The sequence below is a fragment of the Ailuropoda melanoleuca genome, chromosome 10, assembly GCF_002007445.2.
Source record: "Ailuropoda melanoleuca isolate Jingjing chromosome 10, ASM200744v2, whole genome shotgun sequence".
Classification (NCBI taxonomy): Eukaryota; Metazoa; Chordata; class Mammalia; order Carnivora; family Ursidae; genus Ailuropoda; species Ailuropoda melanoleuca.
In genome coordinates, this window is record NC_048227.1 from 100,368,803 (window position 1) to 100,395,962 (window position 27,160).

A 27,160-nucleotide genomic window follows, 5' to 3' on the forward strand; every position below is an offset into this window, starting at 1 on the left:
GCTGAAGAGTGGATTTTCACATTTGATGGAGCTGTGCGGTTAGATGTGTGTCCAGTAATGTGTTAGGTTGAAGACTGAAAAAAAGGCGAAATTTTCTTCCAGGGGCAGGCTTTTGGTGGCTCTTATTTGTGAATTTAGCTCTAAAAATAACTTCAGCATCAAGGTACTTAAAGGGTTTGTGGTACACCTCTTGTGAGCTCGACCCTTCTCTGCAGACTTCTTGATTCCATCCCCACACCACTGAGAAAAGCGAGAACAACAGATGGGTCTGAGAGCAAACAGACTAGACAAGAGATGAAGAATCCACACCAGGTGAGGGCACGTGCTGTTCACATCCAGGCAGAGTACGGGGACCGGCCCTTCCCACCGCCACCCTAATAAATAATGTATAGAGATTTCCCGCTAATTTCCAATGGATGTTTTTGGCCGCCTAAACTAGCACCGTATCGTAGAAATATACTGTGCGCTACAAATGCAAGCATGTCAATTTACATTCTCTAGTAGCTGCTGTATACTAGTCAAAAGAAACAGTGAAATTGATTTTAATAATATTTTCATTTCACCCAGTTCTTCAGGGTATTCTCATCTGAACAGGTAATCAGTACTTACAGAGTATTGAGATATTTTATATTCTCCTTTTTGTACTAAATCTTTCAAATCTGGTGTGTACTTTATACTTGCAGAACATCCCAGTTCAGACTAGCCACATTTTGAGTGCTCAGGACTACAGGTGGTGGTGGCCGCCATATGGACAGCAGGGTCCAAAACTCCCAACTGCAAGGCCACCATTCCTGAAAAAGGCTGATAATTACTTTGAGCTTGGTGACATCTATGTCACTCTCGTTGCCATAAGAGTGATGCCTGGTGTGCATGAATGCAAGTTTGTGGGTTCATTTTGCACCTCGGCTGGTTTACGTTACCAGAGGGAAACTGTTTAAGAGCCATCCATCACCCAGAGAGCCCCAGATGGGCCATTTAGTGACAAGAGCGGCCCATCCAGAGGGCTCTCACATCCAGCTGTTACCAATTCCAGAGTAAAACAAAACTAATAACTTCGGTGCTGAAATGGAATCCAAGTTTGCAGGAGGGAGGAATTTCTAATGTAAGAAAGTCAACAGCCCATCAATAAAGAAAGATTGGATTCAGGCTAAAGCAATGGAAGACTCAGAATTGTGTTTTTGGTTTTATTTCTTCTGCCTAAGATCCTCATTTCAGGTCTTTATGATTCCATTTTTCCACTTGACCGTGCACAGGGTGGTTCTAGGGAGTCATTACTAAAATAAAAATTATTGGTTTGGCATTTTGCAAAAATCACCAAGTGAACTTTGGGGGTATAAAACAACATCACAGAGTTCCAGTAATGTGGAATGGAGATTTCTCTTCCTTGCTGGAGGTTCCTTTTCTTTCCTGGCCAAACATATACCAGAGTGAAAGCATCTGGAAATGTGACCTTCGGGGAGGGCCGCCCAGCTCCCAGCCCCCAGACGCTGGCTTTCTCCTCCAACTCTTTGATAGAAATGCAAGTGGGCACTTCTGATTCTAGTCATACTTCAGAATTATTACAGCCCCAAAACACACAAACAGTGTGATGTTGGAGAGGTTTTTCAGGCTTCCCACGAAGCTCTCCCGAGATAAAAGCAGTTAACAACTGCTATTCTGTGATGATAAATGGTTGTAGGTTCTCTTTCATCAATATTTTAATAACTGTTTGCGTGTTTTGGCAATTACGGACACAGAGGGTCTGATGGTGTTTACAGAAGCAGATTGCAGAGGTGATTCACCAGACGCAGTTGGCCAGCAGAGGCAATGCCATCTCTCTGTGACCAGCGGGTTCCAGCCCAGGCACTTGGCTGCCTGGCAGCCTTCTCAAGCAGGTGTACCGAGAGCCGTCCATGCGGAGCGGCTGACGTGGCAGCAGCTGGCCGCCCTCCGCTCTGATGCTCTTTTCCCCACAACAGCTCAGCCCCCCGCCCCAACAAGTACAATGAAAAGCCCCACTCCAGAGTCAGCCACTTGCCTTTTTCTGCAGGTATGATTGGCCATTAAATGCAGAACTGCTTTGGCAGCCCTTCCATGCCTGTCCTGGTGGAAGGAATCTAACAAAATAGTATTCGACAAAACCTGCAGAATCTGACAAACCTCTCTGCCACCTTAGAGGGAGCTTTCTCTGGAAGGAGTTGGTGTTCATATTTCATGGACACTTCCTAATTTCTCAGTAAAGTACTACTTAAATAATTTATTTCACTGTTTTGTCTTTCCTTGTCTCAAGCTCCAGGGTGCCATGAATATTATTTTGTAGTAGATCAGTTATCAATGTTTTGCCCACCGAAGAGTCTGGAAGAAAAGCTTTCAGAGATCTGGAATGTATAGAAGGAGCATGAGGAGCTGTCTTTCCACTTTGTATCAAGTTTTAGAAATTAATGTGAGAGCCAAAAATCACAAAATTGGAAGAAATCCAATATAAAAGGAAATTGAAATAGGTACCCACTTCATAGAGCTTTGAGGAACAAAACTTAAACCTAACTTGAAAAATAAATATGAAGATGTTCATTGCAGAATTATTTATAATAATGTAAAAAAAATTGGGGCACCTGGGTGGCTCAGTCGGTTAAGCGTCTGCCTTCAGCTCAGATGATGGGATCAAGCCCGGGGTCAGGCTCCCTGCTCAGTGGGGAGCCTGCTTCTCCCTCTCCCTCTGCTGCTCCCCTTGCTTGTGTTTACTCTCTCAAATAAATAAAATCTTCCAAAAAAAATGTTTTAAATAGTGTAAAAAATTAGGAGCAACTTAAATGTACAATAGTAGAAAATGGGTAAATGAACAATTGTATACTTCTGTAATTACTGTTAGGAAGGAAATCATTAAACATGCTGATTTCAAAAATATTTAATGACTGGGGCACCTGGGTGGCTCCGTTGGTTGAGTGTGTGACTCAGGGGCCTGAGATGGAGCCCTGCGACCAGCTCCCGGCTCAGCAGGCAGTCTGCTTGAGATCCTCTCATGTATTAAGCCATACTGCTTGCTGGTTGCCTGGACTTGGGGCCTCCTGTCCTCGCCTGGATAATGGGATCCAGTGGCCTTGCCTGACTCAGAAGTGTGATGAGGAGCCCATGTGTTAACCTGCAGAAACTGAAAGCAGCCAACTATTTATACATGCAAGATGTACAACACTGTGTTGGCTACTGTGTCTCGTAAATCTGCTAGAACACAAGAAGTGAGATATTGAACAGGCTTTAATGACATGTTTAGAATCAAAGCCCCGAAGCCCCGTAGGGAACTAAAACTGAAAAGTGGACACATAGCCGGGAGCCGTGTTGGGGGAGCCTGGTGCTCAGAGCTCGGATCTGTTTGCTGGCCCCATGCAAGGACCGTCCCTTAGAGGACCCCCCTTCAGAGTCATGAGAGTGGCCCTTGCAGCTTCCTGTGAGATTTGGTATTGACTGCTTTGCTCAGGACAATACTCCTGTGAACAGGAGAAGCGGGCCTTAGGCGGAGGGGGCAGGCAGGGCTCAAAGGCTTTAGGGTCTGAGGTCTCATCCAGTTCCTACTGAGCAGGGGTCAGGCGCCAAGGTTGGCCTAGGCCAACGGTTTCCATCGTCTGTGCAGATGGGAGTCCCCATGGAGGTTTTAAAATTTTACATGATAATATTTTTTAACCATATGTGTATTATTTTTTTTAAAGATTTTATTTATTTGTCAGAGAGAGAGAGTGTGTGCACAAGCCGAGGGGGTGGCAGAGGGAGAAGCAGACTCCCTGCTGAGCAGGGAGCCCGACGCAGGACTCGATCCCAGAACCCCATGATCATGACCAGAGCCGAAGGCTGATGCTTAACTGACTGAGCCACCCAGGCGTCCCTGTGTATTACTTTTTGATCATAAAATGTGTTGACACACATACCAGAGCTGCTCCTGGAGATTCCGATCCAGCTGTTGGGGTCCCCACTAGACACCTGCATTGCTTAAAGTCCCAAATGTGAGACCCACTGTCCTACACTAGGATAGCTACGGGGATGCAAATGACACAGCTGCTGCCCTCACTTGTCATTGAAGAGCCACAGGCTGGACGCACGCGCCTGGCACAGAGCAGGCGCTCCGCAGCGTTGCTCTTGAACTATGGAGCTGAATGTGGAAGCTAAACATGGAACGTATAGAGCTTCTTGGAGTCTTCCTTTTTTCTCTTCGTATCTGAGGGTACCTCGGGGTAAGTGAGAAACACGGGTGTGCGTGATACATCAAACAAAATCATTTTGCTTCCTGAGCTCAGAGAGCTGCTTGCAGGGAAGGGTCGGAAGGTCCAGTGTGAGGAGGTTGCAAAGGTGTGTGGGCCACGAGGCCGCACAGCTGCAGCCGGGGCTCTAAGCCTGAAGCGTGCCTCCGAGCCCCACAAGAAGGGCCCATGAGTCCGCACCTGATCGTGAAACCCGCAGGTCAGGGCAGCGAGGGAAGGAAGCAGGGTCCTAAGACCCGTGAGACCCGTGAGAAGGGCCAGCAAATCTCCCAGGATGGGAAGCTCTTTGAGGGAGGGGCTCTGCCCTCATCCCGTCCCCTCTGTGCGGGACCCCCAGTTTCCTATTGCGGCTCGGGTGGGGAGACTGCAAAGAGCTATGGCTTGGGCTCTCCGGGCAGCATCTCCAGGGCGATGTGGGGTGGGGGCTCCCAGGAGAGGGTCTTCGGTGCCGCTTACACAGCAGGAGGGAGGGGGAGTCCTGAAGCCACTGTCTGTCCCCCTCAGGTCTGCAGACCTCCTGTCATTAAAATGCAGATCATCAGGCCCCAACCTAAACCCACAGAGTCTCTAGGAGGTGGGGCCTGGCAGTCTGCTGCTAGCACACTCCCCAAGGTGATCCTTTTACACAGTAATGCTTGAGGTTCGCTGCCTTTAAATGTCACCAAAAGCAGGTGGAGCATTTTATATGCGTCCGGTAGAGACTGCACCATGGAGATTTGAGGAGCTCCTCAGGGAAAGGAGGTCATGTCAGCTAGAAAGTTGTCAGGCGGAGAATCCTTATCCTTTGTCCCCTCCTCCCCTCCCATCTCCCCCCAGGTACCCACTCTGCCCTTCAGGGAAAAGAAACCCCTCAGGAGCTCTTTGTTAATGCAGGAGGCTGCCTAGGAGGTAAAAAAGGAGTAAGGCAGGGCAGTCAGCTGCCAGGACCACCCAGACAGGAGGATCATGGTCTCAGGACCTGCTGACTCCAGAAGGACCCACTGAGTGTCCTGCAGGTACCCAGCACTGGGCTGGACCCTGGGATTTCTGGGGAGTAGGGCAGAGTTCTTGTCCCTGCTATGAGTCTGGAGTCTGGAGGAAAAGGCAGGCAGCTGAGCCAGAACCTGAATGGAGCAACTCCACACACACCCCCCGCCCCCCCGCAACAACATGGCAGCAGCTAGAAGCGCTTCCTGGGAAGGTCCTGCCCGAGTCCCCAGCCTCCGAGCTAGAGGAAGAGCTGGGACAAGTCTGAGTGACATGTGGTCGCCCAGGAGTGGCCGGTTTCTGCATCGCTCTGCTCTGCTCTATGTGTATGGTGGGTGGGGGTGTTCCCTCCCCAACCCCCAGCAGAATTTCTTCCGTCTGAAGGGGGAGCATGTGTTTTGGTTCTTGGAAGACGCTTATTAGAGAGATAGATAACCCAGCAAGGAGGTGTCCAGGTGGGGCATCTCCATTTCTCAGCGCTGTGTGTGTCCAGAGCAAATTTGGTCATTTCTTTCCTTCGCATACGAACCCATGGGGTGGGGGTCGGCCCCGCCTCCGGCCAGCAGAGACACACAGATGGACACTGTCCAGGACTGAGGGCTAACGAGGACTCAGGCTCAGGCCAAACATTCTGTCATCCAGACCTGCAGGGAAGGGAGTGGGCAGCAGGTGAGGGGAATGTTTCAAAAACAAGCAGCTAACGGCCTCTGAAGGTCACACTTCTGGGTTAGTCCAGCCTGTGGGGCTGCACTGCAGTTCTGAGACTTCTAGAAGCCTGAACAAAAGTGAAACACAAGGGACTTTGGTGGGCCGAACGGGGCCATTCTGAGCAGCTCCGTTGGGTGGAATCTATTAGTCTGCAGGGCCGAGAATGGAAAGAATGTCAGGGAATATCAGATATCTAAGAATATCAGGGCCCTTGCACAGATGAAACTGAGCTGGCAACCCAAAGAATTTCTTAGTCATAGTTCTTCCAAGTTGACTGACAAAGGAACTGAGAAACTCCTACCCCACTGACAATATGATTTAGTTAAAAAATCAAACATCATATCCTTTATAGTTAAAAACGTTCTTTTGTAGTGGTCTCAGTTGGCATCTGCTGACTGTCGCATGATGGGGATAATCAGAAGCAAAAGGCATAAAGACTCAGATTTCTAACTCACTCTTCATGCCAACAAATTTGGGACCTGAGCAAGACAGTTTATTTGCTGGAAGGGGAAAAAAACCCATAATCACATTCAGAAGTATCAATGTGTCCATGTGACTAGAGAGAGACTTGTAGGCATTTAGGGGTTGTCTTTTATATTATGCATGCATATTTAAAAAAAAAAACCATGTAGAAGTTGGTGACCATTAAATGCTAATCTCAAGAACTGGAAATTCAATTTTCTTCTCCAATCCAAACAGTTGACATGTTTTGAGTTGTTAACTATCACTGCAAGTCACATTGTGAGCCCTGAAAAGAATAAAAGAAAAATGAAATTGTTTTGTTTTTGTCAAAATCTAGCCTGCCCTGCTATTGATCACAAGGTGCATGCTATTAAATAATTTACCTGAGTTCTGTTGCAGCCTGACACATTTTATTCAGAGCATTCACAGTCCTTATTAAAGTACCGATGAACACTAGTAAAGGCAGACAGCATCACCACGGCCGGCCTTACAAGCAAGTTTAGACGAAACTCATTCTTGCCTGATTTGGCCTTGGCCTTTTTTTCAGACCTGGTACCAGAGCACTTTGGGGGCTGCCGTGGGCCCGTTAAGGCAAGTGTGGGGCCCTAGGGGCGAGATGCTAGAGATCCGTTGGGGGAGGGGGCTCTCCCACGCTGCTCCAGCTAGGAAGGAGCACGTCCTCAGTGGTGCAGTCCGAAGCAAGAGGATTGGAACAATTTCATTTAAGCACTGTAAGTGGAAAGGTGTTGCATTGACGTTGTCGCTTTAATGGAGGGCTGGTTAACAATCATTTATTGAGTGCCCACCTGCAGTATGCCTTCAGCCCATTTACCATCTGCTTGTGGGACTAAAGCAAAAATACAAGCAATGAGTTCATGGAGAACATAGGCCGTTATTCGGTGTGATCCAGACTCAGTCACACGCATGATGAAGCGAGCAAAGCCAAGGGGAGTTGGAAAGCTGGGGATGGGAGTCTGTATAGAATCCGACTCCCGAAACAGCCTGGAATCTCCTGGTTCATCTCGCCGGCTCCCTGTTCTACAGACCGGGGTAGCCCAGCGAACTTCAATCACTCGGTGGCAGTGCGGTCGAGATACCTCGGTCTCCTGACTCCCTGGGGAAATTCTCTGTTCCTCTTGCTTTCTCTTGGCGCAAAATCTGGAAGACATTGTGGCAGTGGAAAGAATGCAATGCCCAGTAGCAGGAAAGGCACTGTTCCTAGAGATAAATGTTTTGCGGAGATAATCTGCGTTTAGTGAGCTAATTGTATGATTTGGCCCCAGATTGCACCACGTGCTGCCAGAGAGCCAGGAGGAGGATTCAAAGTTCAGGAGCGACAAGTGGCCCCCGTGAGTCAAGCAGACTCCTTCTCACATCGTTTCAGGAATGAAAAAAGAATCTGAAAAAAGAATCTGAAAAAAGAATCTGAAAAAATCTAGTCTTTAGGGGAGGCAGAGAGGATGTCTTTCTAAAATTATTGATGAATGTCTCCTCTGCTCAAAACCTTTTATTTTCTGGTTCTCCTGTACAAAATGTCAGTGGCTGGCGAGCAGAGGTTTTTGTATATTTTGTTCATTGCTTTATCCTCAGTACCTGGAACAGGTCCTTGTACACAGTAAATGCTCAAAAACAGTCACTAAGTAAATAAAATCTATGAATTTAAAAGTATTTTTTGGAAGCGGTGGCGATATTTCCATTGATGCCTAACCTTATGAATTAGAGGGAACCCGGACTATCTCAACCCCTTTTGCAAATGTTTTATGCCTCTTGCCTGCTGTTTTAAAAGTAACATTTTTGTTCATTACAAAGTAATATATGTTGATTGTAGAACCCCTGGGAGGCGTAAAGAACTTATTTCTTTATTTTTTTAACTAATGGATTAGTTTAATTAATCTGACCAATCAGATACCCATGGTTAACATTTTGGTGTTTCTTTTCAGTATCTTTTCTCTGCAGAATATATTTTTATGCAAATATGGGCTCACGTCGTACATTACTGTTTTGAAAACAGACTTTTCCCTGCTCTGCACTATGAACCATTCGACTCCATCTTCAATAGGGTATGGCCGCCCATTGTATGGTCACGTATCACAATTCATTTAACTGATCCCCTTTTATTGACATTTCAGTTTTTAATACTAAAAAACAGTGTTGCAATTAACTTTCATGGAAATTTCCTGAGGTCAGATGTCTAAAGATGCTCTTGCTTTGCCAAAGGTATATATCGGTTGTTAATGTTTTGAGACATATGGCAAACTTGTTCCTCAAAAGGTTACATTAATTTATATTCCCACCAAAAGTACACGAACATGCCTATTCTCCCTGCTCTCACCAATACTAAATATCATCATTTAAAATTAACCTATGACTTTTTGAAATTGGGGCCAGCCAAATGGCAAACTTCTTCAATAGATTTACTGACATAGTTCTCCCTTGTGTGTGAGTCACCTGTTCACCTCTTTTCCCCATTTTAATTAGAACATTTGCCTTTTTCGTAATCGTTTGTAAGAGCTCTTTAAAGATACTACTCTTTGTTATGTGTGTAACTATATTTCTACTCTATCATTTGCATTTTAGGAGTTTTTGACATATAGTTGTTCAAATTTTTGTATAGTCAGAGCTGTCTATCTTTTCTTTATGTATGCTGCCTTGTCATGTTTAGAAAGCACTTCCCTGCACCCAGACTCTTAAGTTTATGCTCATTTTTCTAATTCTTTTATGTTTTACGTTTACATATTTTGGTATAAGATACGAGATATGGTTCTAACTTTTGGGTTTTTTCCTTCTAAATGATTAGCTATTTATCCCATTTCCATTTATTGAATAACCCTTGCTTTCTCCACTGATTTGAAAAGCAGCATTTATCTAATACCGAATCTTACAGAATTTGCATCTCTTTGGGAAGGTTCTGTTCTATTTCAATGTTTCACTTTTTTCCTGGGACAATTATTTCCCCTCATTTTGTTGTTGTTGTTATTGTTGTTGTTGTTTTTGCTTTGCAAATATTCTCACCATTTTATTCTTCCAGATGAAACTTAGAATCATTTTTCCAGTTTGTCAGAATTTCCCCAAATCATATTGGAATTTTGATTGGCATTATAATAGATGCATAAAGTGATCTGGTGAGAATTGACATGTTTAAAATACAGAATCTTGCACTCCAGGATGTGGAATGCTCCTCCATGTTTTTCTTTTTTCTTTTTTCTTAAGATTTTATTTATTTATTTGACAAAGCACAAGCAGGGGGAGCTGCAGGCAGAGGGAGAGAGAGAAGCAGGCTTCCTGGTGAGCAGAGAGCCCAAGGCAGGGCCCGAACCCTGGGATCATGACCTGAGCCAAAGGCAGACGCTTAACCTACCGAGCCACCCAGGTGCCCCTCCTCCGTGTTTTTCCAAAACCTCCTTAAAGTCTCAATTTTGTTTTCTAGGGTTCTGCATTTGAAACCCAGCAACTATTTTTTGGGTTAGGTTTATTCCTAGAGTCTTGTGATTACTTTTTCTGAAGTAAATGGGATTTTATCCCTTTATAGTTTCCAACTGGTTATTGCTGATATTATATATATATATATGTGGGTTTTAACATTTAGATAGATACATAGATACCCAGATATAGATTTATACTAGTGATTTCATTGAAATTCTTATGAATTTTACCAATCAGTATTGATGAGAGGCAAAAGAGAAAACAGTATAGAACCACCATAGATGGGCACTTTTTCCGTTGAAGCACACAGTGCATTTATAGATAGCATCCATAGTTCTGCAGGGGCATCCTTAATTCTCTTTTTCTCAGTGCTAAAGATAAAATCTTATAACATTGCTGTACAGAATGAGATAGAAGCTGGTCCTTGCTAATGCCCTCATATTAATGCCACTCAAACCTCAAAAAAAGCATGTCAGATTTTCCTCATGATAATGAGGAAGTACAGCCCTGCTCTCACATGGTATCCAGTGCCCAGGTTTTTTGGGATTTTTTAAGATTTTATTTACTCGACAGAGAGAGAGAGCACAAGCAGGGGAAGCAGCAGAGGGAGAGGGAGAGGTAGACTCCCCGCTGAGCAGGGAGCCTGATGCAGGACTCGATCCCAGGACCCCAGGATCATGACGTAAGCCAAAGGCAGACACTTAACCGACTGAGCCACCCAGGCGCCCCCAGTGCCCAGTTTTTACCTTGTTTTCACCTCCTTGTCGTAGAATATTCCAAACACTGACAACCCAGACTGAGCTCTACGTTGTACAATATTTAGTAGCTTCTGACGGTGCAGAGACTGTGCCCCATGGAGTAGAAACGCGCACAGATACTTCTAGCTTGGCCTTCAGTGAAAGAATTGATTTTCATATACACAGCACAGCAGTTTGGTGTGTGTGTGCTCAGAGAACTTTGACCAAAAAATTGAGAGAAATTAAAACTTTGCAAGGACAAACTGACCTTTATTTCTTTTGCATTTAAGGTCAAGGTTTTGACATCCATGTGGAAAAATAAGTATGGCAAAAAATAAGAGTCATTAATTTTCGTTTTGCTAGAAGCATGTTTTGGATTAACTCAGTCAAACTAAAGAGGTCATAGCTACTAAGCACTTTCTTTTTCTTCTGTTTTTAATTGCATTAGTTAGTGAGATAGATAGATATATCTCTAGAGGACCTGGTCAGGCCCCCAAAAAGAGAAACTTTAATAGCTGTGAACATCATAGCACCTGACAGTTCAAGGTCTTTCAATGAATTACAATAGCCCTGAACTATGGGTGCTCAAGGTATCCTAGTTTAAATGTGGAGAAACCGAGGCCTGTTTTCTCCACCAGATTAAAAAAAAAAAAAATCACACTTCTCTCACCAGTGCCATTCTGTGTTCCCATTTTCTGGAACATTTTTAGGAATGTTCCAGAACTATTTTTAGGAATATTGGGGCTTATACTCATGGGATTATTTTTGCGACAGAGTGAAGAATGATGTTTACCACTCAGCGGTCACAGTTAAAAGTCACGCTCATAGCCATCTCCTTAACTCTGTGAGCGCATACAAATGTGGGCAAAATCTCTCCTTTAATGACATTTAATTTAACAGGGCCCTACTTACCTAAAATAGCTGTTGTCTTTTTCAAACTGTGTCCCCTGGAACCAGGGCATGAAACAAGCTGGGCCCATCCATGTAAACCAGAGCCACTTCCTTCTTGCCCATTTTGAATATTCAGGTTCTTTTAAGATTGTCTTTGAACAAAAAGTTACACTGTTATAAATGCAACAAAAACGCACCATTTGAAAACCTGGCCTGGCAGTTTCACTAGGCCGACTTTCCATTTTCCATCATTAACTAGATAAAATCAGCTCTCCGGGTAACGTTAGCATCTTTATAAATGGCACACATCCAAAAAAATAAAATGAAATAAAATAAGGCACACATCTCTCTCTCTAGCGTCCCTGGGCCAACTGCTGCGATTCTCCAGCTAGTGATACAGAGACCCAGGCTGAGAGTTCAGCTGTCCTATGCATCCCAAGCCTCTTCATCAGATGTCCACAGGGAGCTTTTCTAAACTTGCTGATTCTTGGGCTCTACCCCCTGTGGACCTAAGAATCTTCAGGACTAAGGAATCTTTGCATTTTAAAAGGCTCCCAAATGAGCAAACCTTCACTCACAGGTGGTGCTTGTCATAGTACCTGAAAGAGTTCATCTAGGGACTTTCCGGGCTTTTGTCCTGCTTGCTAAGGAGTGTTTGCTTCTGGGCCGAGCTTCTCAAACTGTCCCCTGCATCTTGCTCCCGGTGGCATTATTCATTTCTAGCAAGCTTCCTGGTGACGCTGCTATTGCCGGTCCACGGAACACACTTGGAGTAGCAAAGCCCCGGGCCAGGCTTCCACATCCTCAGCACCATTGCTGTCTTGGGCTGGGTGATTCTTTGCTGTGCGGGCTGCCCTGTGTATTGTGTGATGTTCAGCAGCATCCCTGGGCCGTACTTACTCGATGCCAATAGCATCCCCTCCTGCTTCTGACAACCGAAAACGTCTTCAGACATTTTTGACTGTGGCCAGATTTTCCCTAGGGCACGACATCACCCCTGGTTGAGAATCGCTGCCCTAGGTGACGTTGATCATCAGCCAAGTGTAAGATATATTACTGAATGTGATTTGTTTGTACGTTTAAAAGTCCGTACTTTGGGTTTATCTGCCCTCCCTAGAGCGTAAGCCACAAAATGACAGAGGACTTAACGTATTCACCACTGTATCCAGAGCACCTGGAAGACTGTGTAGCACGCAGTCAGGGCCTAATAAATATTTGACAAGAATAGTGAATGAATGCGTGAAGCTAGCCCCGAGTAGCACATGAAGCTCGTTCTCTGACGCTTCCTTTTTCTACTTTCTATGAAGCACACAGAGAAAGGTGGCTTTGCCCAATTCTCTACCAGTATTGCATTGTGTTTTCCTCAGTTCCTGGTTAGAGCCTTAAGTGGTCACGTTCCTGTGGGGCTGAAGAGTATGTTACAGTTCTCATCTGACAGATGCTTTTTCCTTGACCAAGTTCTCTCCTAAGGGAGATCCATCCTATGAGACCAAGTCCGGAGTAAGTCCAAAGCCTTTGTGGTTTCTAAGCGAGGTGACCTCCTATGACCAAACCCAGCTGCGCATTCAGGAGAGGCGAGATCCAGCCTGAGCTGCTCCATCAGCCTGGGTTTGTTGTCCGCACTCACCATTTCCCCTTCTTAGCCTGCCACTGCCCGCTGCTGCCCTTTCGTTGTCCCCCCAACTTCCACCTCTTACAGTGCTGTGAGGGGCGTGGGGGACATCTGTGAGTGGGAAGAGTGCATATGAATCACTCCCCCTCAGAACCAGAAAGTGTCCTGCCTGTCCCTTTCCATTCCTCCTCCTGAGCGGTTCACAGCAGCCCCAATCCCCACAGCAAACCTTGCACGCCCTGCTTTGTTCACAAAGGCAGGACCGCCAGGAAGGGCGTGAGACTCCGTGAGAAAAAGGATCCCCTTCCGTCCCATGTGGGACCCACACTTGCCCATGGGTTCCCCACTTCTGCTTTCCTTGTTCTCTTGCTCCCGGCTTTGCAGGCCCTCTCTGCTCCTACTTGAGATGTCCCCATGGAGCAGAGGGGACTCGCCTGCCCCCCTGTGTGGCTTGGGTTTGAAACTCTGCCTGCTTGAGCCTCACCTCAGGCATCAGTTTTAGTCCTTGAAGATAAACGTTTAAGACAAACTGACAGAGCAGAGCTTCCGACGGGAGGGAGAGGGCTGGAGACCAACACCCCTTCACGAGCCCTCAAACGCACCTTCTTACCTAAGCATTTACAGAGGCAAAGCTACTGCCATCCAGTATATTGGTGAGAAAATATCCACATTTTACCCTCGAGTGGAAACCTAACCAATGTCTATGGACAGATGAGGATTTGCTCTACTTTCCCCACTAACGCTTTAATAGTTGAGTTGTCTAAGATCTAATCATTTTAATATCTTACTATGGTCTTGGAAGCTTACAGACAGTTGGCCAAGAGGCTGTGTTAATTGGCTCTTAGCCATCTTCCTTCAGGGTAGATAACCATCTCGAGGTTCGGTAGTCTGTGTCCCAGAGGCTGCAGAGCGCCAATGAAATGAGCCTTATGACATTTCAGATGTATTAGATCCAACAGCTGCCCTCAGCTCATGCAGGGACAGAATCGTGAAGGCCTGCGTATAAAGCAAATTGCACTTCCCCTGCGACTTGTATCCCAGTGCGGAGAAGCTTTACCTTCATCCCAGTTACACATTTATTAATAGAGACCCCCCCCCTCTCTGGAGGACACTGACAGTGGCGGTCAATCGTCTATGAAACGTCAATGCATCCAGGAATCCCAGTGTTTCAAATCCTTTCAGTAAAGGAAAAGAATCTTAATGTACATCTTTTGTGAGTCTGGATTTTTCCCTTTGCGTTTTTTTAAAAATTTCATTTATTTATTATATATAGAGAGAGAGTGAGAGAGAGCAGGTGAACAGGGGGAGGAGCAGAGGGAGAAGGAGAGAATCTCAAGCAGACTCCCCACTACGCACAGAGCCCGAGGCTGGGCTCGATCTCATGACCCTGCGATCATGACCTGAGCTGAAATCAAAAGTCGACCGCTTAGCCAGTGGAGCCACCCAGGCACCCCATTCCCTCTGCATTTTAAAAAAGCAGAGTTCAGTTACTTTATATGGTGAAGCTCAACGGTTTTAAAAGTTCAACAATTTTCTCCCTGAATTTGGAGCAGGAATAAATGAGATGGTAGACAAGTGGGTCTCTCGGGAGGTGAGTGCCCTATTTATTATTCTTTCAAGAAAAGAACAGGACTGATTCGGAGAATGGCTTTGAAATAGGCGTGTGTTAGCAAACAACTTACTTAAGACCTCTGCTGAGCCCGGGTCTCCTCTCTGAGTGAAAAACTTCGTGTCCCTGGACTCACACTGCGCACACGGCACCCCCTCCCTCTCCCCCTCTCCGCAGACCCCCTCTTCCTTTGCTGATTGTGAGGTTCCTGCCAGGTGGGGATCTGTCACTGTTTCTGCCTCCACACTCACAGCTACCGACATTTGCAGGGGGCGGGGGCGACTTTATGAAGAAAAAGACCATGTCAGGCTTTTAAGTTCTCTTTCAAAATGCATATAAACATGTCCTTAAGAAATACGGACTCATATAAACTTGAAGTACTGTTAGAGGGTTATCCCCCCAAGTTCTAGTGTCCTTCGTCCATTAGCTATTGCAGACCTCAGTTACTCTTTTTGCAACGGCTGTACTTACGCCACAGAGAGCAGCCCAAAGAAGCGGAGGCACAATTGTTGCCAACAACAAAACCCCAAACCAAAAACAGAGTGATCGAGGGTTCAACCAGGGACAGCACCCCCTGTGACCTGTGACGTGGGGTGGGCCACGGGGGCTCGTCGTCGCCAGGGACGAGGAACAGATTTTATGACCAGCCGTTGGTGTCAGTCTGAATGTTGAGGAGAAACTTCCTTTGTGCTCAGGTGGGTATTTGAAGCCCTGGATGTCAAGGCCCTAGTATTCACATCTACCCTGGACGCAGGCACGCCTGGAAGCTGTTGGTGTGCAAGCGCCATGTTGCCTGGCCCTCTCTGGTGGTGCAGACAAGCTGTGGGAGATGGGCCTCTGGACCAGCAGCAGCTAGGGACACATTTAAGAGGAGCAACAGCCTCAGGGAGATCTTGAGAGAGGCATCCCCAGGGAGGGAAGAGTCACTGGCTCCGAGGACTAAGGGCAGTGGACCGCTGACAGTGAGTGCTGGAGGACACCAGTCCTGGGCATCCAGGCATCTTACGGGCCCACCTGCCAGAACTATTGGCCTTCCAGATGGCATGCGCCTTGAGGACCTACTGTGTGCTAGAAGCTCTGCTGGACCCTGGGAACATGCAAGTGGGTAAGGCGCAGTCCCGGCCCTCCAGCAGCATCTGGGGGAAGACACGAAAGCAGATCCTTGTACTGGTTCCCCTAGCGAGGTCCCAGGTCTTCCATCCAACCTGTGAGGACCACCAGCAGAGAACGAGTCTCCCCCTGCTCCCAGCACAGGACTGGCCCCTGCTAGCACAACACCATCTACCGATTGAACATCCTATATACATACATGAACTGCACGGTAGGACTCCAAAGGAGGAAAGAGCTCAGCTTACAAAGAGAAACTTGAACTGGTCCTTTAAGGATGACGGGTATCTACGCAGAGAGCTGGAAAAGGAGGCCCAACGGGAGAAGGCACCGTGCCTGGAAGTAGGAAAGAGCATCATCTGTTCAGGGGGCGCAAGGAGGCTTTGAGCACGGGCTCTCTCTAAGACTGAATGGCAAGAGAAGGTCAGGTGCATGGAGGACCATGTGTGCCCCATGGGAGGCCCTGAGGTGGTTGTGAGACTGGCGTCTGATAAGCTGGCTGAGGGAATGGGGTGGCCAGAGTGGCCAGGAGAGCCCTTGGGACCCATATCTGTGTTTGTTCATGTATGGGGCTCCCACGGCCTCTGGCGTGGTATTTGGCTTAGAGTCAATGCGGCGGACCCATGAGCAATGTGGATTTGAACTACGTGGGACCACTTATCCGTGCGTTTTTTTTTTTTTTTCGATAAATGCAGAACAGTATTGTAAATGTATTTTCTCTTCTTTATGATTTTCTTAATAACATTTTCTTTTCTTTGGCTTCCTTGATTGTAAGAATACAGTATGTAATGCATATAATATACCAAATATATATTCATCACCTTTATGTTATTGGTAAGGCTTCTGGTCAACAATAGGCTATTAGTAATTAAGTTTTGGAGGAGTCAGAAGTTATACTTGGATTTTCAACTATGCAAGGGGTCAGCCCCCCAACCCCAACATTGTTCAAGGGTCAACCATATGTCCTAAATGTCAGTTGACTTTTTTTTTCTTTAGTTCTGTGGACCTTCAGTCAGTTATTGATGGCACAGCTGGGCCCTGAATCTAGGTCTTCTGATTTTTCAATTTCTTTTACATAAAAAGCTCTCCAGATATTTAGTCAAGAGTTTTGGGGTTTAGCTTAAGTCTTAAGCTTCAGTTGACCTTGTCTGTTGAATTCTAGCCTTCAGTTCACATTGTATCAAAGTTTTAATCTTTCCAAAAAGTACTTGGGAACTACAGGTTCCCTAGTTTGTCTTAAGAAGTGCGAGCAGATCCTTTCCCAAGTCACTGCTACTCAGACCAGGATTTTTAAGTGGTTCTAGTGTGAATGAGTGTGTCATCCCTGCTTTTTAAAACACTGTCCTTGACAATTCAGTTTTTAAACTTTTTGATTAAATTAACACAAATATTATTGATTGGATTATTATTTTTAAACCTGTATCTGGCTTTCTAGTTTTTCTGCCTGTGTTTGCAAGAGCTGAATTGATACAGATTTCATGGCTGACATAAGGCCAGTGAGGTACCAAGTCATAATTAATTGAGGCCTCGGTGGCACCCAGTTGGCAGGTGTCTGGAGAGCTGACCTTATCTTTGATGTATTCAAAGCAAGTTATTTTTACCCAGATGCTTACGGAAGTACACAGCCATGTCGTCTCTTTGTTTTCTCCTTATTACAGAATCCGTTGAGATGTTTGATAGGGCAGCCAGTGGGGGGCCGGGCAGGTGGGACACATACCAAGAGAGGGTATCCTGCTTGGCAAGGCCACCCGGGGTCCTTGGGATGGCTCCACGGCTGTTTAATTATTCTAAGTAGAAGGGTTGTCCTCAGCCAAGGGGTAGAGCAGAGGGCTGCTCCTTACTCTTCCCGTTTCCCTGCCCTCCCACCTCTGTCTCTCCCTCAGGTGTTCCTGAACTCTCTGTCCTCTCCTTCCATAACAATGCTTGGAGAACTTTAATATTCCATGAATAGAAAATGGCTGCTAACCGCTCAAAATGCTTGCCCTACCACTGGGGCTGGTATTTTCACAAATACTAACACTTAGGCCAAAGGTCTGGGGCAGATTTTCAGGCCTCAGTCCTCCTCTTATAAGGACATTGGGGTGAAGGGTAAGGGGCCCCTGATGTCATGATGCATTCATGGTGGATTCTGTCCACGCAGGGGTGCAGGCAGAGGGTGCAGTGTGGCAGATACCACCATACCTGGGGAGTTTTTACCACCCTGATGCCAGACTATACCCCGCCAATGAAATCAGACTCTCTGAGGGTAGGAAGGAAAGATCAGTAGTTTTGGAAGCTCTTCCCATAGCTCCTGCCCAGGTTGTTTGTGGGGCCTCAGTGGGTGATGAGACTCACCGCTACCACTTGGCAAATTTACCAAATGTTGCAACTGTTGCTGTCTGATCGTGTGTAGTTTCAGTGTGTATGAATTAAAAGGGACAGCTACGTTTAATGCTACGGGCTCTGTTTTGAGAACACCATGAAGTTTCCCAAGATTTCCTCTAGCCCCTAGGGTCTGCCCTGCCTGTTTATTGGCTGCAGAGTCTCTGCCGAAGCCCTTAGATATTCTTGCTATTCATCCCCCGTGGCCTCCTGCTCTTGGCTGCACAGCTAGCTGCCCCAAATTCTTTCTGGCAGGCCTCACAGGGCTGGGAGAGGTCTAAATGAGAATAAAACTCCCATGTTTTATCTTCCTGTGGAGCAGGGGTTCTCCACCCTGCCACACATTAGAATCACCCTGGGGGTGATTCTGGTTTAATGGGTCTGGGGCAGGGTCCATGCCTTAGGGGAACTTTAAAAGCTCCTGGGTGATTCTAATGTGAACTCAGAGACAAGAACCAGATTGTAAGATAAAATGAAACTTTAAAAAATATACATATTTGTATTTTCTTCAACATTTAAAAAACTGGTTCTAAAAGATAATGAAAGATGCTGGTCAGACAATAAAATATGGAAATTATTTTTAAAATATGCATTTAAATATATTCATATATATAATTATATGTAATATGTATATTATACATATATTTATGTATAAATACATAATTTATACATATATTATGTATAAATATACATTTAAAGGTATATTATATAATATATATAATATATATTATAAATATAGCATTATATATAATGTAANTATAATTAATATTATATTCCCTCCATCCAATACCTGGTATTTTTGAGGAACCCAATGTGCAAGATGGGAAATTCTTAAGGTATATTTGGAATGAGCCATCAGAGAAAGATCTTGGTATCAGTATCACCTGCTATATTAATTAGGGCAACACTAGCTGCTATAACAAATAAAGCCCAGACCTTCAGCAGTTTAACACTGTGGGAATTCAGTGTCCATGTAACAGTATGGAAGATGAAGAGGTCAGAGGGGCAGCTCTGCTCTGCGCAGTCACCCAGGGTCCCCAGTCTCTGGTTCCCAGGAGCACCTCCCTGGAGGGGAGAGGGTGGGTGGGGTTCCATGGGGAGGTACCCATTGGCTGGCCTGGTCATGTGTACTCGAACCCCATTGGCCAGAGCTCAGTCACGTGGCCGCTCCCACCTGTGTGAAATAGTCCAGGCAGCCTGAGCCCTGGCAAGGAGCGGGAAGGCTGTGGGGCAGCAGGTGCCTCCCAGAAAGGCAGAGGTGTCCCAAGGCCAAGTGTGGCCACTGCCCTTAGAAATGCAGACTCCCTCCAGGCCTCCCTCCTAGGTGCGATAGACTGCAGAGGCCAAGTGACTGTGTTAAAGGGCGTGTGTTCTTTTTTATTTTTCTCCACAGATATCGCAAACGGCACCAGTTCAGGGGGGTACCGCCCACCTCCCAGAACCAAAGAAGTCATCATCAATGGCCAGACTGTGAAACTTAAATATTGTTTCACCTGCAAGATTTTCCGGCCCCCTCGTGCCTCTCATTGTAGCCTTTGCGATAACTGCGTAGGTGAGTAGCCACCGACATTGCCTCTGTTACGCCTCTCACGCGGGTGGTGAAATGTCTGTAGCTAATGGGATGGCTGATTTCCTTGGAGAAGACTGTGCTAAAGAGGGTCAGCATGTGTGTCTCTTTAACCCTCCGGAACTGAACAACTCAATACTAGTTAATATTTCAAGTGCCTCCTGCCGCTGATCCCATTCACCAAGCCTGGTGTTACCAAATCTCTGTTTTTCCTTTTTCCATCTTCCGACACCTCCACTCCCGGTACAGCGCCCTAGGCCTTCTCCTCCCGGAGCGCACGCTCCAGAGTGGGGATGCTTTGTTGCCTGGAGCTGCCAGGTCAGCAGGCACTGCCAATAAAACCATGTCGCCCCGAGGTCCCTCCATTGCCCAAATGTAGCCAGATGTGCTTTGTGCAGTTCTCCCAGCTGTTCAGAGCGGCACTTGGTAGGGGAGCTGGAGGCCCCTTGAATCCCGAGGAGAGGAAAAGAGGCAGAGGCCGGAGACTTCCGGGCCTACAGTTAGGATCTTGCTCTTCCAGAGACCACCAAGACCATCCCTCTCTGTCTGCTTGCTTTCTCCAGGACAGACTAGAGAAACAGGCAGAGGGAATGGGTAGCACAGATGTCCTCTGTGGTAAGACGTGTCTCTACAGTTATGCACCATTGGCCCAGCACAGGATTTTTACAGCTGACATGGGTCTCAGCCCCTTGGAATTACTTGGCAAGCACTTCCTGTCACTTCAGACTGCGAGCTGCTAGCCACACCCACAGACCATCTTTTTCTCTGGTCTGAAGCTTCTTAGAGATGAAGCTGGCAAGGAGATGGTAGAAGGCCCAAGTCACAGGAAGGGTGGGTTACACAAAGGTTCTGCCCACTGGGAAAGACCCATATTTCTCCAGTCCCATGGTCTGCCTCTAATAGAAATGACCACGGATAATTCTGGGTGTTAGGCACAGGAATCCTCTATTAGCTCAGACCCAACCTTGTTTACCTCAGTAACACACCATCAATGGCCAACACTCTTTCCGAGTCTGTTAGGATTTGTAGTCTCTATTCTTGAGGAAAATAAAATGTTACAATGCACTTCTGCTGTGCAAAACTGTTTTCCTCTTATTTATCTGAAAATTACTTCATCCTAACTTAAAAAATCTACAATTTGGTAGAAAGTCTCTGCTTTCCCCGTGAGACCTTGTCTTGGTTTTATTAACTTAGATAAATTACTTTTAGCCTTGCCACCCAAGCAGGACAGCATGAAATTTCATTCAGTCTTTTCCCATTTTGCAAGTAGCCTGAGTCGTAGAGCCGGAAATCTGGCACTGGATGGCCTGGGTGCAAATACTAGCATCAACAAGCTACTTAAACTCTCTATGCCTTGGTTTTCCCATCTGTACAATGGGGTTGGTAACAGTAACCACTTCATGGGATGATTGAGGGGTTAAATGGATCCATATAAGGAATAGTGCCCAGAAGAGTGCCTTGGCATAGTGCCTGGTATAGAGCAAATGTTATTGTTATATCTGTAATTATTGTTGCTATTCTGTTCTTACTGCTGCTTCCTTGATATTTTTGATTGGATTTCTCTGTTTGATTTCTTGATCTACTGTAGCCCTCTGTGGATGTGATGACCAAAATCACACCTGGTCCTCTATGTCGGGGCAGACAAGGGTTTCCACAAGGATACATGACAGTCTTTGTTAGATTTCTGGTAGGCTTCCTGGTGACTTCAGCCCCAGTGGCCATCTTGAGGAGGCTTTTAAGTCAAAGCATTGCAGTGGCTTCAATGTCTTCAGGGAATAACCTGTAGGGATTCTCAAGACCCTTGCTTGGGTCGTAATTTTGATATTACATGATGGAATATTATATGATGGAATATTGTATGATGTAACTTACATTTTTCACAAAAGCTCTTCTGTTACTTTGCATGTCTTCTCCTGGAGGTCTAGTGACTTATGCCACTAGGCATTTATACGTAGGAGTTGATATCTACAAACCCAAAGAGTTTACTGGGCACCTCCTTCTCTTTATTATTTATAAAAATGTTTACCTATTCCTAGACATCTGACCGTTCCACTTATATCAACCGGTCTCAATCTTCTGTTTCTTTCTCTAGGCTAGACTCCTAATCATGATAAAGCTTTCTTCCCAGCTCATCATGTTTTAAAATTCTCTTCGGATTATTGTAAAACACTTTCTAAAAGCTCATGTAATCGTATTTATTCCCTCGAACACCCGGAGGTGTACATACATGTTCCTTAAAGAACGCTGATGAATTAGATGTAAAATCCCCTTACCAAAATTATAAATCAACCCCAGTTAATGGTGTACTTCTCCTCGAGGATAACTGTTTATGATACCACAATGTCTTATGGAAACTACCATCTGAGAAAATAAGATCCTCCAGTCGATAGTGTCTAGGAGCCCTTCTGCAACCTTTCTGATAAATCCAAGTCATGGTAGCAATCCAGCACTCCCCAAATAAGCATGGTGGTGTCCTATAATTGGGAGACTCAGAACCACAAAGGGAGAGGCAAGAAAGGGGGAAAGTTTGGGAGTGGCCTCAAGAGGAGGAAAACTGACCAAAGGGCACATTGCCAGCATCTGCCTCTAAACAGCATCTGTGGACCTGGGGCTGGAGTTTGGCAAACCTTGATCAGGGCCCCAGTGTACGAATGGCAGGTGAGATAAGTAGCATACAGCTGATTTAAAATAAAGCTACTCACAGCACTCCTGGAATAACCACATAGTGATTCAAACCTACATAGCTTTAGTTTTCCAGTTCATTATGCTACATTTGGGCCTTTGGGGTGACCTATTAACAGACCAGCAAATTGGACCTTCTTCTGCATTCGGGAAAATAGAGTGGAAAGCAAATGTCCAACTGAGAAGTGTAATTGCAGAGTTTGCCATGATTTTATTTTTAGGTAGAAAGTTTTCATTGAAATCATTATACTTTTTGCAGCCAGGGAGAAATGTACAATGATGTGCAGAAAGCCAGGGTTTAGCACATGCGGCTTCCCTTCCCTTGTAATGAATGGGTTTGGGTTGGTTCTTCCTACGTACACAACTAAATGTCGCTTTACACTGGGAGAGGAGAGAGGAAAAATGCAGTTTCCCAGGCAGTTCAGAAGAGTATTTTTCTTTGTTGAATAAGTTTGAAAAGAGAGCAAACTGGTAGGGGACTGAGGGAAAAGCTTTCGTGGAGACCAGACTCTGGTGCAAATATAGAACGGGTTAGCAGAGCCTGGTGGTTGGCAATGTGGCTCTAATGCACAAGACCCAGGACTGGACTCAGGTCCTGTCATCGGATGGTATTAGTACCTGGGTAGGTTATCTGACTATCCCCAACTGTTACCACATATGCAAAATGGGATGACCCTAGCACTACCTCATAGGTTTCTTTTAAGGATTACGTGAGATACTATCCGGCAGGGGCGCCATATAGACCTGGTGCACGCTGGGGGCTCAGTGAGTGCTTGCCATCAGTGTTATCATGGGTGACAGGGACATGCTGCCATAACGCTCCCAAACGACTGCACAGGACAAGGTTCATCTTCACAGAGTGGTAGGACTCACCTTGTTTTCCTGTAATCTGGTGTGCTTTAGGTGACCTGCGGTCCTGGAAGTGAATATTTCCCCCCACCCCTCTGGCTTTGTCCCTGTTTACCTCTTTCTCTCAGAGCCTTTCTCGGTCTTCTCTCTAGTTCTTTTTCTCTGTTGCCATCAATTGTTTCTGCACATATCGAATGGGGTATTTCGGCTTATTTGTTAACCCAGGCAATCTTTGAAGTTATACAATATTTTTAAATGACCAACCTCTGGGGCTGTGGAGCCCCTTCCACTCTCTCTGATCCTCAGGATCCCTCAGATCATTCTTAAGGTGAGACTAACTGAAGGTGCTGGAAAGCAAACTGCGTGCTTGGGAGGTCCTGTCAAACTCACTGTGTACATCCCAGAGCCCCAAGTGAGTCTGCTCCACATTTCAGGGAAGTCTGTCCCTTGGTGGTCTCTGGTCTCCTGTCACAATAGCCAGCAGCTTTCACCGGAATTAGGTATTCTGAATACAATCTAGACCTGTAATTAAAAGGGACTTACTTGAAAGTAGTTTGATCACACACCGTGGACTAAGTTGAGCTTGCTAAACAATGAGATGGCACATGCGAGCCTTTGTAAGCCTGCTGTACCAGGAGTTTGTCTAGCTCTGACCAGCCCGAAGGCAGCTTAGCCTGCGGTCCAGAGGTGGCCTTTGGAGGCAGCAGCCCCTGGGTCCCAGACCTGCTGCCCTGTGTGGGCAAGGAGCACCCTCTGTGCTTACGCGGTGCCATATCTGGAAGTGCTGTGAGGACAAAGAACAGGGCATGTGAGGCCCTCAGGCTATATCGGCCCCTGGGGAGGGCTCAGCACTTCCAGCCTCTTTCCTCACACAAGGGGTGCCCTAGTCCCATTTTGTTCGGACCTCGTCTGTTAGTTCTGGTGTAGGTGGCACAAAGAACCTCCAGAGGCCCTCCACAGGGACTTGGTGTTCAGTGACTCTTGTTTTTGGTAGGACTCTACCACCATCTTTAAAAATCCTTATATACTCCCTTTCTCATTCCCCTGCCTCTTTTTTTGCTGTGCCCTTTTTCTCCTGGAAGTACTACACACTCCCCTTCTTAGCCCACAGTGTCTTCTTCCCCTTGATCCAGCTGCTTCCTCTGTGATGTGGTTTTCTGAGCTCAACTGCTGATATCTTGTCTGTTGTGTACACTCCCTGTACATTAGAGCTCACTCATTAGAGTTACTGCTTTGCGGTTGTGCTCAGTATTGAGGTTTAGAATATCTGAGATTTGGAATTGCAGCTGCCTTCTGGTGTGGAGTTGCATTCTGGAATGTCTTTATAACTATAAGGTATGGTGAGAGGGCTATTAATTTCCCATAGGAAAGTGTATCATTTGAGGGGAATGGAAAGAACTGGTATTTGTATCCTCCCAAGAACCAGAACAAACAGGGCTTTACTGTACCCCCCTCCCAGTTTCAAGTATCTTTTCTTTTCAGTCACATTTAATAAGCACCTATGTGTCAGACCCTGTGCTAGTAGCTAGATGCATCAGAGTAAAAAACAGTCCTCAAAGATCATTACTAAGAACAGATTAAGGAGAATTCAAGATAGAAATCATATATTTATTATGTGGCATAAGCCAAAGAGAGTAATTTTACACTGGTAAAGAGTACAATTAATAATTTAGTCATCAACAGATATGTACCAGATAACATTGCATCAAAATATATAAAGTAAAAAATGTTAGAGAAGCAAGGATCATTTGGTATAAACATAATGCTAATGAGAAACAATTGCATACTTCTAATTTTGGTGGTTTGGATAAGTAAAATACAAGTAAGGAAATAAAGAATTCTAATATATAATTAATAAATATATGCTGAACTTTGTTTCTACAAAGTGTACTTACCTTTTTTTTTAACTATGTGTGGAATATTTACAAAAAACAATCATACTAGGCCACAAAAAATTCCTCACTTTCTAAAACCAGATATTGCACAGATCATAATATCTGATGGCACAACAGTAAAACTAGAAGTCAATCACAAAGAGATAAATATACAAACTTGACCAATTGTGGTATTTTTTTAAAAAACATTTTAAACTTCAAACACAAACCTCAAAATCACAGATTTGGAATAGTTAGAAAGTGACAATAAGAAACATGCAAAAGAAAACTGTATGCTGGTTAGAATTCTAAATTTTAAACACACAAAATAGTTGACCTAAGCAGAAAAGGAATTATTTGGAAAGCTGTCAGGTAGCTCATAGGAATGAAGGAGAAGCCTGAGAACCAGGCGCAGAAACCAGGAAGAGCCAGGGAAGGCTGAGTGACTAGTGCAAATAGTCACTACAGCAATAGGATGTCAGGGGAGGCACAAGCACCACGAGCAAAATGCTTGTTACACCACCACCGAGTTCTAATTCTGCTGCTGCCAGCAGCTTAAAACTGTGACTCTGTCCGTCTGCAAGGACTCTGGGTTCAGACATCTGGATGAGAGCACCTGGGCCTGTTTTGCTTCCACACCCAAGAAGCTAGGAAGGTGGGGGAGGTTACCCACTTTCAGCTTCTATAATGGGGGTGGGAGGGTGGGGTCCTGCCTCCCACCTATTTTGGGATTCTCCCCAAAACAGAAAGTTTACTTAGATGGTGAATGGCCAATAAAACAAAAAGTTTTTAAAAATCTAGTACAAAAAACAAAACTGAATTTAGAAACAAAAAAACCAACATAGCGTCCATCTCAAGAAGATAGAAAAAGAATAGCAAAATAAACTTAAGAAAAACAGGAAGAAAATGATTAATGATCTAGAATACAGAAGAATAAATATGATACCACCTCTAATTCTTTGGAAAATAAACAACAGAAAGATCAACTTCTGGTAAGACAGAAAGAGAGAATAACAAGAAAGTAGAAATAACAGATTCAAATAAGACAAATATAGGTGAGTTTTTTAGTTACTAGAAAATAACTACATTAGTTTGCATATTATATAACTCTACGCTATTGCTTTGAAAATCTCAGTGAAACATGATTTTGTGGGAAATGAGTCAAAGGATGAGTGGAAACTTAAATAGACTACTAATAATGAAAAACTGAATAATTTACTAAAGAATCACCCAAGAAAGATGTTAGAATGAAACAATCTTATTCCCAGTGCTCTGAATAGCATTTCAGATCTTAGAGCAGCTTGAAGAGCTTTTCAGTTCATTTCACCAGGATAGCATAAACCTAACACTAAACTCTGACAAAAACAACATGAAAAAAAGAAGATTCTCATTAATAAATGTATATAAAAGTCAACATGATAACATAGCAAATTTAATCTAGCAATACTAGAGAGAGTATAAGAGAATTCCTCATTTTGACATAGAAGGGCATATTCCAGGAATGCAATTTTTAAAATATTAATAAACCTCTTACTGTATCAATAGGTCAAAGCCCAAAAAGTATATGATCATGATAATAGATAATAAAAAGAGATTTAATAAAATTTGGCACCCATTTCTAACTCTAAAATGTGGTAAACCAAAATTGGGAGGTCTGGTAGGCAGAATTTGGGCCCTGTGATCTCCATACCATGGTATTACTCCCATAGTTAGGTCAACTCACATGACGAAGAGGTTTTGCAGATGTCAGTAAGGTTACTAATTAATTGTCTTCAAGTAATGGGTATTATCCTGGATTATCCAGGTGGGCCCAGTGTAATGACAAGAGCCCTTCAGAGCAAACAACAGAGATTCCAAGTGGGGGAAGGATTCAACCTGCATGGTTGGCTTGAAGATGAAGGGGATCATGTGGAAAAGGTGAGAAAGAAATGAATCCTGTCAACTGCACTAGGCTTGGAAGGAAGAGCACCCAAATCCAATGGTGCCTGCACCCCCCACCTTCATCTTGATCTCAGCCTTGGGAGACCCCAAGCCAAGCTCCTTACTCACTAAAATGTGAAGACACTAGATTTGTGTTGTTTAAAGC

The 27,160-nt window shown here is 45.0% G+C and overlaps 1 protein-coding gene across 13 annotated transcripts in view; it reads left to right on the forward strand.

The window, feature by feature from the left end:
* The window catches only part of ZDHHC14 (zinc finger DHHC-type palmitoyltransferase 14), a 301,170-nt gene that overhangs the window by 166,870 nt on the left and 107,140 nt on the right, over nucleotides 1-27,160 (forward strand). For 12 of the 13 annotated variants that reach the window (XM_034669376.1, XM_011219573.3, XM_034669381.1 and 9 more), the window contains one exon: nucleotides 19,496-19,654. The exons of the other annotated variant lie outside the window; for it this stretch is intronic. In XM_034669376.1, coding sequence (XP_034525267.1) covers nucleotides 19,496-19,654 — 159 coding nt within the window. The remainder of the gene's footprint in view (nucleotides 1-19,495; nucleotides 19,655-27,160) is intronic. 13 annotated transcript variants of the gene reach the window in all.